The sequence below is a fragment of the Halichoeres trimaculatus genome, unplaced genomic scaffold (assembly GCF_033239565.1).
Source record: "Halichoeres trimaculatus isolate MK-OKI-2021-1 unplaced genomic scaffold, fHalTri1.1 fHalTri1_scaffold_1, whole genome shotgun sequence".
NCBI classification, from domain to species: Eukaryota; Metazoa; Chordata; class Actinopteri; order Labriformes; family Labridae; genus Halichoeres; species Halichoeres trimaculatus.
This window is the reverse complement of record NW_027437179.1, coordinates 400,350-417,528: the sequence shown is the minus strand read 5'-3', so window position 1 is coordinate 417,528 and position 17,179 is coordinate 400,350. Positions and strand designations below refer to the sequence as shown.

At 44.7% G+C, this 17,179-nt stretch overlaps 1 protein-coding gene across 4 annotated transcripts; it reads right to left on the bottom strand.

Moving 5' to 3' along the window:
* Positions 1 to 4,451: 4,451 nt before the first annotated feature.
* Positions 4,452 to 16,702, bottom strand: nicn1 (nicolin 1). Of its 4 annotated transcripts, none has more exons than XM_074674741.1 (9): positions 16,547 to 16,690; positions 16,253 to 16,304; positions 13,118 to 13,304; positions 12,033 to 12,212; positions 9,677 to 9,790; positions 9,007 to 9,075; positions 7,121 to 7,228; positions 4,954 to 6,838; positions 4,452 to 4,859 (listed from the first exon to the last, which is right to left on the bottom strand). In XM_074674741.1, exons 3-8 carry the CDS (start codon positions 13,262 to 13,264, stop codon positions 6,797 to 6,799), a joined length of 660 nt encoding a protein of 219 aa, XP_074530842.1. In that variant the 5' UTR covers positions 13,265 to 13,304; positions 16,253 to 16,304; positions 16,547 to 16,690; the 3' UTR covers positions 4,452 to 4,859; positions 4,954 to 6,796. The 4 variants fall into 4 exon arrangements, with proteins under 4 accessions (XP_074530842.1, XP_074530849.1, XP_074530833.1 ...); XM_074674748.1 differs by having other exon boundaries at positions 16,264 to 16,304; XM_074674732.1 differs by lacking the exon at positions 16,253 to 16,304 and having other exon boundaries at positions 4,453 to 4,859; positions 16,547 to 16,702.
* Positions 16,703 to 17,179: the final 477 nt, after the last annotated feature.

Here is a 17,179-nt window from a genome sequence, read left to right as displayed (position 1 = left end):
ACATAGAGTATGTTACAGACAGCATGTTACAGACAGCATGTAACAGAGAGCATGTTACAAACAGCATGTTACAGTCAGTATGCCACAGACAGCGTGTAATGGACAGCATGGTACATACAGCATGTTACACACAGCATGTAGCAGACACATGTTACAGACAGCATGTTACAGACAGCATGTTATACACAGCATGTAACATACAGCATGTAACAGACAGAATGTTACAAACAGCATGTAACAGACAGCATGCCAGAGACAGCGTGTAACGGACAGCATGTTTCATACAGCATGTAACAGACAGCATGTTACAGACACCATGATACAGACAGCATGATACAGACAGCATGTTACGGACAGCATGTTACTGGCAGCATGTTACAGACAGCATGTTGCAGACAGCATGTGACAGACAGCCTGTAACAGAAAGCATGTTTCAGACTGCATGTTACAGATAGAATGTTACAGACGAGATGTAACAGAGAGCATGTTACAGACAACAGCTTACAGACACCAGACAGCATGTTACAGACAGCATGTTACATATAGCATGTAACAGACAGCATGTTGCAGACAGCATGTGACAGACAGCCTGTAACAGAAAGCATGTTTCATACTGCATGTTACAGGTAGAATGTTACAGACGAGATGTAACAGAGAGCATGTAACAGACAACAGCTAACAGACACCAGACGGCATGTTACAGACAGCATGTTACAGACAGCATGTTACATAGAGTATGTTACAGACAGCATGTTACAGACAACATGCCACAGAGAGCGTGTAATGGAAAGCAAGTAACATACAGCATGTAACAGACAGCATGTTTTAGACAGTATGTAACAGACAGTATGACTCTATCAATGTAATTAATTGAACATTAATGTTCTGTTTTTTTCATTTTGATTACACTTTTTTTTAGCTATGATCATCAACATGTTTACAATTATTCACATTTATACTACTAATCATATTTCTATTGATCACATTTGTATTTATCATCTTTATCATTATTTTCACACTGATCCTATTTTACATATTCATCATACTAGTTTATTTGTTCATCCTCATAATCTTTCAGAAAACCATATTGATCATATTTATCATATTAATTATCTTATTCATACTTATAATATTTATATTGGTCATACTTACCATACTGATAATCTTTGTCAAAACTATCATCATAAAGTTTGATTGTACTTCTTAAATTTATGATTTCATTATCACGCTTTTCTCATATGTCATATTTATCATATCTAAATAGTTTAAACTTATATTTATCATCTTTATTATATCTATCATATTTAGCATACATGTTTCTTTTATCACCTTTATTATAATTATATTATATATGTAGATCATACTTATCATATTGAATATACTTATATTTATTATGTCTAGATTATTTATTGTACTTATCATATTTGTTATTCATATCATCTTTATCTCCTTTGTCATATTTATCATTATTCATATAGTTTATTACACGGCATTGTAAAATGCTCGATCCTGATTGGTCAATTACAACATTCTACGGTCTGTTATTCTGAATAGCGGACCACAAAGGACGCTTCTGAACTACTCGGGTGAATCACGTCATATGTATCAATCCGCCGAACGTTTATACCTGCGGCAAGACATCTTTAATTTTCTGTTGTTTCCCGTTGCTCCATCAAAAATTGGATATTTCCCAAAATCACTTTTAATATATTTGGAGAAGGCGAAACATTGGATTCATGGTTGATGGCTGACCAGTCACCGCTAAAGAAAAGAAGAAGAGAGGAAACCAGCGAAGAGAAAGAAAGAGAGGTGAAAAGACACAAGGAATTAGATGACACCGAAATTGACAAGATTGAGGAAGACAGACACGAAGTTAATACTAAACGAAACACGGCATGGGCCATGAATGTGTTTAAAGACTGGCTAATTGAAAAGAAAATGACAACAAACTTTGACGGTTATTCCGCAGAAAGCCTCAACCAGGTGCTGCGATCATTTTATGCATCTGTTCAAAACTCCAGCGGCAACACCTACTCAGTTGCCAGTTACATTGCAATTAGGGCTGGGATATCTCGAAATTTCTCAAAATTTGATATTATGAACTGTGCTACTTTCAAGTCCAGCAACGGGGTATTTAAATCAGTCATTAAAACCCTCCGTAAAAACGGGGAAAGACGTCAGTCAGCATCACCCTCCCATCTCAGCAACAGATTTGCAGCTCCTCAGGTGCTCAGAGGCGTTGTCCCCACACACAGCGGTCGGACTGGTCCGAAAAGTGTGGTTTGATGTACAGCTGCATCTCGCAAGACGGGGGAGAGAAGGCAATCGAGACCTGACAAGAGACTCTTTCATTGTGAAAGAGGACGAGCATGGTAACGAGTATATTTCTCTCACCCACAACGCTGAGACAAAAAACCACAAAGATGCCAAAGATCCATGCAAAGAAAATTACAGAGGATGCATCTTTGCTGAGCCTGACAATCCAAACTGCCCCGTTGCCAGTTTCAAGAAATACCTATCCCTTTGCCCTCCCGACGCTAAAGCGTTTTACCTTCATCCACTAAGAAAGGATCAACAGCTACTGAAAAGGCAAGCAGTGTGGTACTCTCGTGAACCCATGGGGCACAATTACCTCGGGAAAATGTTACCCCAAATCAGCCAGGCAGCTGGGCTTTCTAAGAGATACACAAATCACAGCTTGAGGAGCACAGCTGTCCACCTCCTCTCTCAGGCAGGTCTGGCAAGTAGGGAGATCATGTCTGTGACAGGGCACAGATGTGAAAGCAGTCTGAGAAGCTACTGGGCTCCGACCAGTACAGATCGGGAAAAGTGGAGCAAGATCCTGTCCTCTAATTCTGGCAGCAGCAGCAGATCGGGTGAGTGCCTCTCTTAAAGCGTTAGTGATGAGATAATATTGAGAGCAGTTGTAACGGTGAAAAACTATTTCTATAGGTATGCCAGCTGCAGGGCCACAGCAGGGAGGAAATATGGACATGAATGTGGACAGAGACGTCAGCATCAATATTCCCAAAGATGTCCCATTCACCTTGTCCCACGTCACCATCAATGGAAACGTTCAGTTTAATGTGAATTATAAATAAGCTAATCTTCGCTTCAGAGTTACCGTTGCTTTCCGTTACTGATTCAACCGTAAGAAGGAACGGACTATTTTTTCAAGCGGATGCAATGAATACTTTTGTGAATCAATAAAATCATATTTAGATGAGCATTTGATGTCAAATTTTTGATTTTTTTAGTGAGTAGCCGTGTAATAAGCGGGATAATGTAGAGCGAGCCGGTCACTATAGAGAAATAAACACCGACAGGGTGATGCAGGACCCCGACGCGAAGCTCTAGCCAAGGAAGGGAGCCCAGCTGTCAGTGGGTGAGGAGGGGCTTACCTGGGCAGGTCTACAACCTATCACAGGGCTCACATAGAGACAGGCGGCCATTCACAGACCTACATGGAACTTGGTGTGACAGGCCACCCTGATGAGCATGTTCTGGGACCATGTGAGAAAGGGAGGAGAGCATGTAAACTCCACACAGGAAGGATCCTGCTCAGCCAGGGAATCAAACCAGGAACACTCCTGCTCTGAGGCAACAGCTCTCAGTGGAGTAACTTGCTTCAATTGGCGACACGTGAAGAGAGGAGCCTCTGAGTCAGAAACATAGACTGTATAAAACATGGACGTAGACTCCCTGACATCACCCGTCTGTTTCTGAAACGAAAAATGAAGCACATCAGGAATCACAGCCTGCTGGTAGTGCTCCATGTACAGCTGCTGTACAGGGCACCTGTAAGTCACGTGACCTGAGCTGTGCCACCGATTGGGCGATCTCGCAATCTTAATATCCTCTGAACTGCTGGGTTAGAAAAAAATTCCCCCCCGTACTGTGTGCTGATAGGAAACTTAGCATTTCAGAGAGGAGACGTTTTTTTGGACCAGGCAGTAGATATGTTGATTTCTGCTGGGAGAAAGCTTTTTTCAGCTTTGTGTTTATGACTGCAGGTACTTCCAGAGCCAGCCTCAAGCAAAGTACTTCAGCATTGTCTCATATTCTTAGACTTGAGGTTGCTGAATGGTCTGAAACTACCAAATGAGACCCACTTCAGACAGAAAGTCATCAAGAACATCTGACACTTCAACAGAGTTTACGGCACAATGTGTTTATTTTATTTTATTCATTTCTTTGGACTGAAAAATGCTGTAAGCTGCAGCTTTTACAGTGTGTCTTCTTCCGTGTTTAAGTGATAAGAAAAACAGTCTCCTAACATGGTACACTGATTCACTGCTGCACATAAATCCACCAGAACACCAGTCCTACCCTGTTTTACAAAACCAACTCTGCACCAGTGCTATGAACAACACAGACTGTATTGTTGTAGCTCCACACCCTGGGATCAGTGTTTCTGACACCCCAAAGGAAGGGGACCAAAACGTGGGACAGTGTGGGTCAGGAATTTGAGGACCTGTCCAGGTTTCAGTCAAAAGAAATGCAACAAAACGCGTTCAGTACTGAGACAAACTGAACTGAACCACTTGGTGGAAACGGGACTTTGGGGACTGCAGAACACTAAAAGGTGTTTTAAAGCAGCGGGATCCTCCTTTATTCTCCTCTGACTGTGAACTGGAGCAGGTTGGCTGTCAGCACGTCTCTGCATCTGAATGTTTACACTCTGAGAACAGACGAGCGTGCTCTCTGCACAACAAGAACGAGGAGAGGAACGAGGTGTTTTGGTTCTGGCCTCAGGTGGAGGTGAAGATAGCCTCAGCACTGACACAAGACCTCTGAGATATTTAAAGAGGGTCACTCTGAGAGCTGCTGCTGCAGGATCCACTTCCTCACACAGAGCTCTACAGGGGGGGCAAGCAGACAGACGGATGGACAGAAGGTGAAGGGGTCAGTCGAGGGTTCTCAGTCATGCTGAATCAGAGGGTCAAACCATACCTCCAGATTCTGGTCTAAGAGTGTCTCCTGGCTCTTCTCACAGGGCTGTGTCCCCTCAGGGAAGTCCAGAAAAGGGCATGAAGGTGGGTCTGAGTCCTTCCTCAGCTGCCGACTCAAACCTCCTGGTTCAATAAATCATTCATGTTCAAAAACTGGCCCTGGTCCTTAGATCATGAAGAAGAAAGAAACCTGGTCTGGTTAACACATCCAATCCTTTATTCATTACAGCAGTTCACAGCCAGGTTTTCAGGCATGCAAGTCTACAGGTGTTCAGGTATGCAGGTCTACAGCTGTACAGAAGTACAGGTCTACAGGTCTACAGAAGTACAGGTCTACAGGTGTACAGAAGTACAGGTCTACAGGTGTACAGAAGTACAGGTCTACAGCTGTACAGAAGTACAGGTCTACAGGTCTACAGAAGTACAGGTCTACAGGTGTACAGAAGTACAGGTCTACAGGTGTACAGAAGTACAGGTCTACATGTGTACAGAAGTACAGGTCTACATGTGTTCAGGTGTTATATAAGTCAGAAATAGAAGTTAGTATAATGAGTTCATTTGTCAAATTCATGTTTCACTGCAGCTGGAAACACTGGTTGACATCAAACCCTGTAGCACCAAGGACAATCACTGAGCGCTGACAGCATCTGAGAAACCTGTTATATCACTGAGGTCTGATTTACAATAGTGTTATAATAAATACAGCAGCAGAGCTTAATACATCAGCTCTGCCTTAGTTCTTTTATGCACTACGTCAATCACACCAAGAGTTGAGTTTTAGAAAAAAAGGTCTGATGAGGCTGTATCTGAGCCCCATTCAGCTGACAGGCCCAGAAACGCCTGATTATCAGATACTGAAGGACCAGAAGAGGTCTGAAAGGTTTGAGAAAGAGAAAATCCTTCTTGTAAAGCGTCTCTAAACCAGAACAATCTCTCCATCAAACAAACTGAATGAGCTCCTGTTTCTGACCCCCTTGGCTTCAGCAGGCTTCATTTTGTCTTTAAATATCCTACAATCAGATATTTCTTTGGACCTCTTGGCTGAATCTGGATCAAATTTAGTCTACTGAGACAATTTAATGAAAATAAGACATCGGCTGAGGTTGCAGTTTCCACACCGGTACACTCTTCTCTAACATCCACTCAGAGTTGAAGGTCTGTCCTCACACACCTGTACATGGCTCTCTGCTGCCCCCCTGTGTCACACTCTAAACACTGCTCTCATTTAACCCAAATCCAGGGTTTGAAACACTGAAGCTGTGTGAGAGCACTAACACTGGGCTCTCATGATGCAGAAAACATCCAGGGCTGAGTGTGTCACAGGTCAGCTTCAGGAGAGACGCACCATGCAGGGTCTCCAGGGCCCCCCTCTGTGCTGCAGACAGAAACACTCGGAGTAATCTGTTTAGGATCAAGACCCATGGAGCTGATACCCCTCACAGACAGGAAGCAGAATTTGAAGAGAAGCTTGGATCTGATCCTGGTATCAGACTGAAACCACAGGACGGATCTGCGCAGCCCAGGTCAGAGCAGCCTGTAGAAAACATAACCCTCAGTCTCATCCCTACACTGAGGGACCGAGAGGGTTCTATCAATCCTGGTGCTGGATCAGAACCACCTCAAACCAAAGACCAGGGACTAAAAAGGTGGACCCAAACACAGAACACAGAATCTGTCTGCTCTGAGAGGCTCCTCAGGGGCCACAAAGCTCAGTTCATGAGTCCTTAATGAGTCTGCATCGTTACTGCACACGGTCAGCTTCAGGATACGAGACAGGAGAGGAGACAGGAGAGGAGACAGGAGAGGAGACAGGAGAGGAGACAGGAGAGGAGACAGGTGTCCTATTAGGTCAGAGAGAGCAGGTTGATGTCGTAGCATCCATCCACCTAAAGACACAGAGAACACACAGACAGAGTGCACTCAGTTAGTGTCTGTGGCATCACTCTGTGATCATCTTTAGGTCCACAGTGGGCTCAGTCCTCGGGGGGGGGGGGGGGGGGGGGGGGGGGGGGGGGGGTCCTGTACAAGTCTCCAGGTGAGTTATACATACTGTGTGTGTGTGTGTGTGTGTGTGTGTGTGTGTGTGTGTGTGTGTGTCTGTGTGTGTGTGTCTGTGTGTGGGTGTCTGAGTGTGTGTGTGTAGGTGTGTGAGTGTGTGTCAGACTCACCTCGAATCGTCCAATGGAGGCTGTGGTCTGGTTACTCTGCATCACCTCAGTCAGAGCCCACATCTGCTGCAGGCTGGAGGAGACCGTCTGAGGATCAGGGAGGCCCTGCTTCACACACAGGTGAGAGACAGACAGGTGAGAGACAGCCAGGTGAGAGACAGACAGGTGAGAGAGACAGACAGGTAGGAGATAGACAGGTGAGAGACAGCCAGGTGAGAGACAGCCAGGTGAGAGACAGCCAGGTGAGAGACAGCCAGGTGAGAGACAGACAGGTGAGAGAGACAGACAGGTAGGAGATAGACAGGTGAGAGACAGCCAGGTGAGAGACAGGCAGGTGAGAGATAGACAGGTGAGAGACAGACAGGTGAGAGAGATAGCCAAATGAGAGAGACAGACAGGTGAGAGATAGCCAAGTGAGAGACAGGTTAAAGAGACAGGTGAGAGAGTCAAAGGTGAGAGATAGGCAGGTGACAGAGAGAGCAAGACAGGTGAGAGAGAAACAGGAGGGAGACAGACAGGTTAGAGTGATGATGAGCTGTTTGTCTGTGGGGTTATTCAGCAGACACTTTTTGACGTTGTGATTGCTCAGGTATGACACAGGAACAGGAACGTGGGTAATCCACACAGCTGGCTAAAAAAGGCTGGGCTATTGCCGGTAAGCGTGGCTTGAAGAAGCGTGGCTTAAATAAGCGTGGCTCGAATAAGCGTGGCTCGAAGAAGCGACCACTTTAATCTTAGCTGCAACTCGTTCCACTAACGAGGCTCAGCTGATTTTCAGAGACGCTTATTCAAGCCAGGCTGATCCAAGCTGGGGCTAAGCGCGCGTCTGCGTTATGTAAAAAGCCCCGACGTGTCGATTGTCGAAATGACCAAATCATGTCAAAACCGAGTGCGGAGGTGTTTCCCTCAGCGGAAAAAAAAACTCCTCATGGAGTTGTAAGACGACTACAAGGGGAAATTCACATAAAAGGGCGACACGGTGGCAATTAACAAAGCCAGAGAAGCTGCTGGTTGAAGAATACCATGCTGATGTGTCAAATCAACACTGGCTGTTTCTGCTGAGTTTGATGACCTGTTTTTCTTCTCACCCATGGGCGCAAATCCGGGGGGGGGGACGCAGGGGTCATGTCCCCTCCTTCCATATAGTTGTCCCCACCCAAAAAATCAGTTGTAACTAATTTTCTAATAGTATAGTAATGTTTTTCTAATGGTATAATACAAGTCATGCTACTTAAAACACACTGTTTGACGATTTTAAATACTGAAAGAACATCATTCATTGAAGTTCTAGATTAATTTAATGCACCTGCAGTTACCAAGTGTCTTTCAGAGGCCCATCGAACCTTCTCTCTGAGATGGTGGCGTACGTGGCGCAGTTGGATAGTGCGCTTGGTCAGTGATCGGAAGGTTGCAGGTTTAAGCCCAGCTCCTTGGGCAAGGCACTTAACCCCAAGTTGCTCCCACTGACGCAGCAGTGGGAATGCTGTGTCAGGTGAGAGAGTGTGAATGGGCATGAAAGGGCGTACTGACATACTGATGGATATCTACCATAGAAAGACTGTGATCCATCAGTGAGTGTGTGCACGAATGTGTGTGGATGGGTAAGTGTGACCTGTGGTGTCCAGCAGCTTTGAGTAGTCCATGACTAGAAAAGCGCTATATAAGCTTGAGTCCATTTACCATTTACCAGACGTAGCTGAGGCAAGTCTGACCGTAAGCCTGCTCAGGATCAGGCTTGTCGCGCTGGCTAATTTACCATGGTTACCAAGCCACGCTAGCCCTAAGCCTCGTTAGTGGAACCCAACTTTCACTCAAGTAAGTGAGGCTAACTGAAATAAGCCAGGCTTTGAGCTAAGCCAGCTTCATGGAATACCACCCAGGTTTACCTCCAGATCAGAATGGTTATCCACCAGTGTCAGGTCAGATAGCCAATCAGAGACCTCCTTCTCTGGGTCCTGGAGAAGTAAGAGATAAAAGTGTTTAACAGCTAACAAACCTTTTCTTTCTATGAAAACAAAATATTCCTCAGGCCTTCAGAGGACATGTGAGGATACCCTCTGCCTTCCAACCTCTGCCTGTGACCTCTGACCTCTGCCCCTGCCCTTTGACCTCTGCCCTCCACCCTGTGTCTTCTGACCTCAGCCCTCGGCCCTGTGCCCCCTGCCTCTGCCCTCTGACCATTGCCCTCTGATCTCTGCCTCTGCCCTCTGACCCCTAACCTCTGACCTCTGACCCCTACTTTCTGACCTCTGCCCCGGCCCTTTGACCTCTGCCTCTGCCCTCTGATCCTTACCCTCTGACTCTGACCTCTACCCTTTGCCTTTCAACCTCTAACCCCTACCCTCTGCCTCTGACCCTGCCCTTCGGCCTCTGCCCCTGACCTTTACCCTCTGCCTCTGACCTTTGACCTCGGCCCCCTTCCTCTGCTCTCTGCTCTCTGACCTCTGCTGCAGTCAGAGCTCTCTGGTTTCAGATTTCTGCCTCTGTGTCTCTGAGCTGACGCCTGATGTTTCTTTCGGTAAATAAAAAAATGATGATGGGGAAGCGTGAACCTACCGGCTCCATGTGTGGATAGATCTTAACCTCCTCCAGGCTGAAGGTGAGCCAGGCAGAGGATGGCTGCCTCAGGATCAGCCTTACACACGTCACATGATCAGGCTCCACCTGCATCTGAACACAGGGAGGAAGAACCACATCAGGTCCACCTGAGTTCACCTGAGAGGAGGATCTCACCTGTCTGACTGAGACAGAGAGACATGGTGAAAAACCCTGACCCTGGTCTGACATGAACCACACACAGGGCTCCTCAGGTAAACAAACCAGGGCTCACACGGTCAAAGAGTTTTTCAGACTGGCTAGGTTTTTGAAGATGCTGCAGCGTCAGAGTTGTTTGGCTTCCAAAGAGTTTCAGTCTGCACACAGACAAGTCCAGCTGATGGAGGAAACTCATCCCTTTAGCCTAAATATGACAAACAGCCAGCATAAACTCTGATAATTATCCACCAAACCCTGTCAGGCTCACAGTAAACACTTTTTAAATCAGCACTCACCATCTGGCTCTGTTTCCACAGAGGATAAAAGCAGCTCTGATGCTACTGTCTCTTTAAATCCACATTAAACTCTGACAGAGCCTTGGCTCCTCCAGCTCAGGCTTTCTCCCTGATCTGAGATCAGCTGGGGATCAGGGCGCTGTTATTAAACACATCATGATGAGGAGTAGACTAACTGCTTACTAAAGGCGAGCAACAGTCACATACAGTTATTACAACTAAGAGATGTTTACAGTTGCCCTGACTATTGGTAACAGTTCCAGTTACTCACAATTCCAGGTATTAACAGTTCCAGTTACTAACAGTTCCAGTTACTAACAGTTCCAGTTAACAACAGTTCCAGTTACTAACAATTTCAGATACTAACAGTTCCAGTTAGTTACAGTTCCAGTTACTAACAGTTCCAGTTATAAACAGTTCCAGTTACTAACAGTTCCAGTTACTAACAGTTCCAGTTAACAACAGTTCCAGTTACTAACAATTTCAGATACTAACAGTTCCAGTTAGTTACAGTTCCAGTTACTAACAGTTCCAGTTATAAACAGTTCCAGTTACTAACAGTTCCAGTTACTAACAGTTCCAGTTACTGACAGTTCCAGTTACTAACAGTTCCAGTTAGTTACAGTTCAGTTTATGTACAGTTCCAGTAGCTAACAGTTCCAGTTACTAACAGTATCAGTTACTAACAGTTTCAGTTACTAACAGTTCCAGTTACTAACAGTATCAGTTACTAACAGTTCCAGTTAACAACAGTTCCAGTTACTAACAATTTCAGATACTAACAGTTCCAGTTAGTTACAGTTCCAGTTACTAACAGTTCCAGTTATAAACAGTTCCAGTTAGTTACAGTTCAGTTTATGTACAGTTCCAGTTAGTTACAGTTCAATTTATTTACAGTTCCAGTTGCTAACAGTTTCAGTTACTAACAGTTCCAGTTATTAACAGTTTCAGTTACTAACAGTTCCAGTAACTTACAGTTCCATTTACTTACAGTTCCAGTTACCAACAGTTCCAGTTATTAACAGTTCCAGTTACTAACAGTATCAGTTACTAACAGTTTCAGTTACTAACAGTTCCAGTTACCAACAGTTCCAGTTACTAACAGTTCCAGTAACTAACAGTTCCAGTAACTAACAGTTCCAGTTACCAACAGTCCCAGTTATTAACAGTTACAGTTACAAATTCAAAATTAGCTTTACTGGCATGAAGGTTTTCTTTAACATGTTGCCAAAGGCAGTGTTCGAATAAAAGGATGAAAAACAAACAACACATATTGAGAGGAAAAAAAGTAAAATCATCAATCAAAAATCAATCAAAAAGTAATAAAATTAAAACTGAGAAGAGAGAAGGGGACCATGGCAGACTGTAACTCTGATCTAAAGTTTGCCTCAGTATGACGTTTCCTTCATCACAGTGTGAGCCTGCAGCACATTGAATGTGCTGCAGGCTCCTGCCAGAAAATGTCACAGCTGTAGTAAAAACACAGTACATGTGGCTCATACAGAGTCTAAACTATTTATACCAAGGTAAGACATCAAGACGCTTTGTTTGAAACAGCTGCTGCTGTAAAGTGTTTATTCCTGACAGGAAGCTCTGCTGTCAGTCAGAAACGCTTTAACCTCTGTGTTTGTTTGTTACCTTTCTGTCTGCTGCAGACGCTCAGGTTTGGTTTTTATGCTGAGCTCTGAGAAAACAACCTCCTGATCCTCTGTCAGTCCTCAGCATGTGGAGCAAAAGAGGAGAAAGCCACTGATTCTTAACATACACCCACACCCACACACACCCACACACACACACACACACACACACACACACACACACACACACACACACACACACACACACACACAGACTGTGCCCACCTGTGTCCTGTGGATGGAGTAGTAGTCCTGGGAGCCCCCTTCAGTGTGAGGGTTGTCCATCAGAGGCAGGTCTCTCAGAGCTGTGGACCACTTAGGGGGGGTGTCCTGCCCGGGGCCCCTCCTCAGGAGACGCACAGTCAGGTAGGCTGTGTAGTAGTTCTTAAAGGTGATTTCCTCCACCTGAAACACACAGAGTGACCCTGGATTACAAAAAGTCCACCAACTACAGCAGGAAACCCCCCCTGACACATGAACCTGGCACATCTCTGATTGATGACTACAGGAACAAAAACCAGCAGAACCTGCTCAGATCCTCAAACCTCTTTGTGTTCATCCGCCGTAGATACCCTGAATCTGTGTGTAACTGGTCAAACCAGCCCATTCTGAAAACAGAACCAGAACTTCAGCAGATCTCCACCAGGTAGCTCAAACAAAGTGTTTCAGACAGAGGCTGAAATAAGGGTTTTATAAACCACCAAAGAGAAACATGGAGACTTCATGAGCTACCAGGGGGACAGAGAAAGGACTGAAAAGAGCCCATTAGCCTTCTTTAAAGTGTCCCTGGTCCACAGTGGATCTCCACCCCTCGCTGAGGACACGGTGAGTCAGCTGAAGCCTGCACTGATAACTCCTCTATGCATTAAGCGGCTGCAGGCGGGCCCTTTGAAGCTGAGAGCTAATGAGCAGCCGCTCTGCTTTCAGATGATCCTTAATGAGGACTAAATGATAAAAAAAGTGGGTCACAGACCCAAACGTTTGAAGTCCCCCTCTCCTCAGGAACACAGCATCATAGTCAAGCTGCTGTTTTGCTGGTGCGTCTGTTATTTTGGGCTTTTTGTGAAGGTGCTGCTAAGAGACTGCAGACGTGTTGTGTTGGATGAAGTCTGAGGGGACACAAACTCTCAGCGCGCAGGCTGAGAGGACAGTGCGACTGACTGAAGGAATAAAACAGAGGTGCTCAGGTGAATCCAGCATCAGCACATGAAGCAGGTTCACTCTGAGGTCTTGGTTTCATCAGTTCAAACACACGGATGCAGAGAGAGCACACAGAGCCTTATATGAACAGATCGCTGTGGGTGACTCACATCAACAGGTTTCCCAAAGGGCAGCGTGACGTCCACCACGCAGACTCCAGAGTGGGCCGGGTCTGTCTTCGTCTCTCCGATGTGCAGGTAGACAGGAGGTTTGATGGTGCAGCTCACAGGTTTGATCTCGTCCCCGCTCTCACTCATCTTCTGGAGGAGTAAACAGCCCCACTCGACGATCAAACACCTTCATCAGACAGATCAGAGTCAGAGAGATCAGCAGCTGAGACCAGCAGGACTCCTGAAGTCCTGGTGGGGCTGCAGGACAATCAAAGTTTGCAATTAGGAGAAAACAGGAAATCAGAAAGAGATTTTACAAAACAACTGACAACTGAGTGAGGATACACCCTGAGAGATGGTCCATGAGTGCATGTCTGACAGCGGGGAAACCAGGCCTGATGGTTTGGTATAGAGGTTGAGAAATGGACAGATTTACAAGACTCACAGCAGAAACAACAGCAGCAGACTGTGTGTCCGCCCTGCTCACAGATCTGAGGTAGGAGTTGGTTAATAATAATAATAATTATAATAGTCTGTATCAGCTGCAAAATATTGAAAGTTCATCACTTAAGATGACGTTTTGACAGAGGTGGATATAAAGTGGTCACACAGCTCGGCCTCTCACTCATGGTCCCATGTCCGTTAAAACACTGGTTTTCACCCTGAGCTGCTCTGCTCTGTGTTTGACAGCTCTGTATGGGGGTACACCTCTGTGGGTTCTTTGGTTTAGAGTAAAAACCATGTCCACACTGAACGATGAGGGAACACAGATCTGAGCTCTCAGTGATGTTTGACTTTCAGTGTGTGAAATATTCACTCAGAGCTAACAGATGTTTAATCTGAAACAGCGTTAGTGTTTTTAAAGGTTAAACTTAGCTTGCCTTAAAACATCACTGGTAATATAAAAAAATACTCCTTGTTTCAGAATAAAAGGTAAAGAGGAGAGGGTGTTTGCAGTGAGGGCTCACCTGAGTCACTGATCTCTTTTAAACCCCTTCTTGAAACACAATTTTAACAAAGAGTCATTCCTCATTTAACAGGATTTTATTTTATTCATTCTATTTTTCTATATGAATTAAATGTTTTCAATAACATTTGAAGAAAGTTCTAGTCAAGAGTTGTTCAAATGAATTCATGTAATTCAGAACATGTTTTCTTTCTTGAAATGGAGGTAAATTAAGTTCATGCAGGACACGGAAGTCATACGCCCAGCTGTGATCAGCTGACAGGCTGATGTTCTAACTTACCACTCTCAACCAATCACAGCGCGTGTCTAAAGGCAAGGCGGTGTGTTTAAATCAGGTCTTCACTCAGTTATTCCTGCTACCTCATTGTTGCTCAGCTGCTGCTGTCTCAATAATCCCACCTCCACCCCAGCCTTCTATTTAGCCTCGTGTGTATCTTGTTGATCTGTATGCATCCATTTGATCTGTGTGTATGCTGGGGGTTTGCTATGCACTCCCTGGAAAGCTGGAGCAGGCTGCTCTGCTAACCCAGGGAATATTTTGAAAAGCAGAGCTTTAACACCAATTTAACTGTTTCCATTTGGCAATAAATGGTTAATCTATGACCAGAGTGTTCCTGACTGAACTTGTCTTCAAGTGATTCTATTACCTGCTACTGCACATTTTAATTGATCGCCTTTCTTCTTCTTTTGAGCTGCCTGATCAGATTTTATTGATTATTTTAAACTTTAACTGACAGGAAACAGCAGGTCTTTGTGGATGGTGTCATGTCTGATGTACTTGTGTCCAACACAGGCTCTCCTCATGGCTCTGTTCTGTCACCACTTCTTTTTATTCTATACACAGACAGCTGCAGATCTTGTAAAGATAGAAGCTACCTGGTCAAATTCTCTGATGACACCGTGCTGTTATCCCTTCTCCAAGATTCAGAGTCTGACCATGGTAGTGCCCTTCCGGCTTTTATAGCCTGGTGTAACGACAATTTCCTTGACTTAAATGTGTCAAAAACAAAGGAGCTCATTGTTGATTTCAGAGGAAATTGTTCTGAACCTAAAGCCAGTTCCATGCATGGAAATGATGTGAAGATTTTTGAATCTTACAAGTATTTCGGTACTGTGTTTGATTCTCAGCTGCAGTTCAGCATTAGCACTGAGAGCATTGCTTGTTTATGTCAACAAAGAATCCACTTGCTGAGGAAGTTGAAGTCTTTTAATGTCTGTGACAAAATGCTGAGTATTTTCTACAGGTCCTTTATTGAAAGTCTTTTGACATTTTCTTTTATCTGTTGGTTTGATGGTCTGCCTGTCAAAGACAGCCTGTACAGCATTGTTAAAACCTGCCCCAAAATAATAGGAGTCCAGCAGAGAGATCTGTGTTCTTTATGGAAGAGACAGGTGGTCAGAAAGGCAAAAGGAATTATTTCCCAACATGACCACATCTTGCATTTAGAGTTTACCTCAATGCCCTCAGGCCCCCGCTGTATCGCCCCCTGTAGGAGAACAAACCAGTACTGAAAGTCTTTCATTCCTCTGCCATCAGGCTGCTTAACCCTGACAGCAGTCTGTTAGACTGACATATTGGTACTTTTTGTTTTTCACTGTTGTTATTGTGTGGGATCTTTAATGCACTGTTGGGTATCTCCATGTTCTCTTTGACCTGCCACTAGTTGTGGATGTGTAATGTAATCTACTTGACCCTGGCTACAGGAAGGGTCTGTTGAAGGCTGCTGTGTATTGATGTGCTCTATGTCATATACTGTCTTTTATTTTATTAATACTCCGTTCATTGTTGTCTCTTTTTGATGTTTGTAGAAATATGTGTAGCCTATGTGGACTGCAAAATCAGAATTGCCCATTGGGATGAATAAAGTGTCTAAACTAAACTATACCTGCTGGTTTAATATTGCTGCCCATCTTAAACCCTTAATAACCTGGATCTTGTAGTGCTCCATAAATAAAAGTTATTATCATATTCACTATTAATGTTTGATTGACAGTAAAAAAAATCCAGAATAAATAAGTGAGGGAATAAATCATGTTGATCATATTTAACACAGAGTTAGTCACCGTCCAATGTGAACTATTACATGTGACTGATCGTGCAGCTTGCTGCCTGCCCTACAACCACTTTTTCTGTTAGCCTCTCCGGGCTCACAGAGGCTGCAGAGCACCTGATGTTTACCTGGACTCAGACCCCGACTGCTCCGGATGCTCAGTGTTCACCTGTCAAAGTACATGAAGCGATCATCAGCGATAAACGGAGCTCTCGAAACGACCCTCAGCTTAGCATCAGAGCTAACAGCACAGCTATCAGGCCTAGCACAGCAGCTAACGCTAACGGATGGGTCTGCGCTTTACTCAGAGAACACGGATTAAACCGAGTCTTCCCGATAGAGACTGAGTCCGCATATAGTCCGAATCCAGAGGGGGACTGAGTCCACAGAAAGACCGAGTCCAGCACTCACCTCACAGGTCAGGTCCACCTACTCACTCAGTGTCCCTCTGTGATGGAGCAGTAGCAGAATGTAGCAGTCAGCACATGCAGTCTTCATACTGCAGCAGCAGTTACCAAGGAGACAGGTGGTGTCTTAAAGGGGCAGCAGCACTCTAGGCTGACGGTGGATAGTGTCGACGTTTCTTCTTCAACACCGGTGCTGCTGCTCTAAACTGCTCTCTGCTGTAACAGGACGCAGCCACAAGGGGGAAGAAGTGCTCCATGTTTTTATTATTTCAAACCGCCATCGAAGAAACGAAGCTGTTGAAAAGAGAGTTCAAACACACAAAAAAAACCTACACCTTTATCAGTCAGACAGCACACCTACACCTTTATCAGTCAGACAGCACACCGACACCTTTATCAGTCAGACAGCACACCTACACCTTTATCAGTCAGACAGCACACCTACACCTTTATCAGTCAGACACCACACCTACACCTTTATCAATCAGACACCACACCTACACCTTTATCAGTCAGACACCACAACTACACCTTTATCAGTCATACACCACAGCTACACCTTTATCAGTCAGAGAGCACAACTACACCTTTATAAGTTAGACACCAAACCTACATGTTCATCAGCCAGACAGCACAA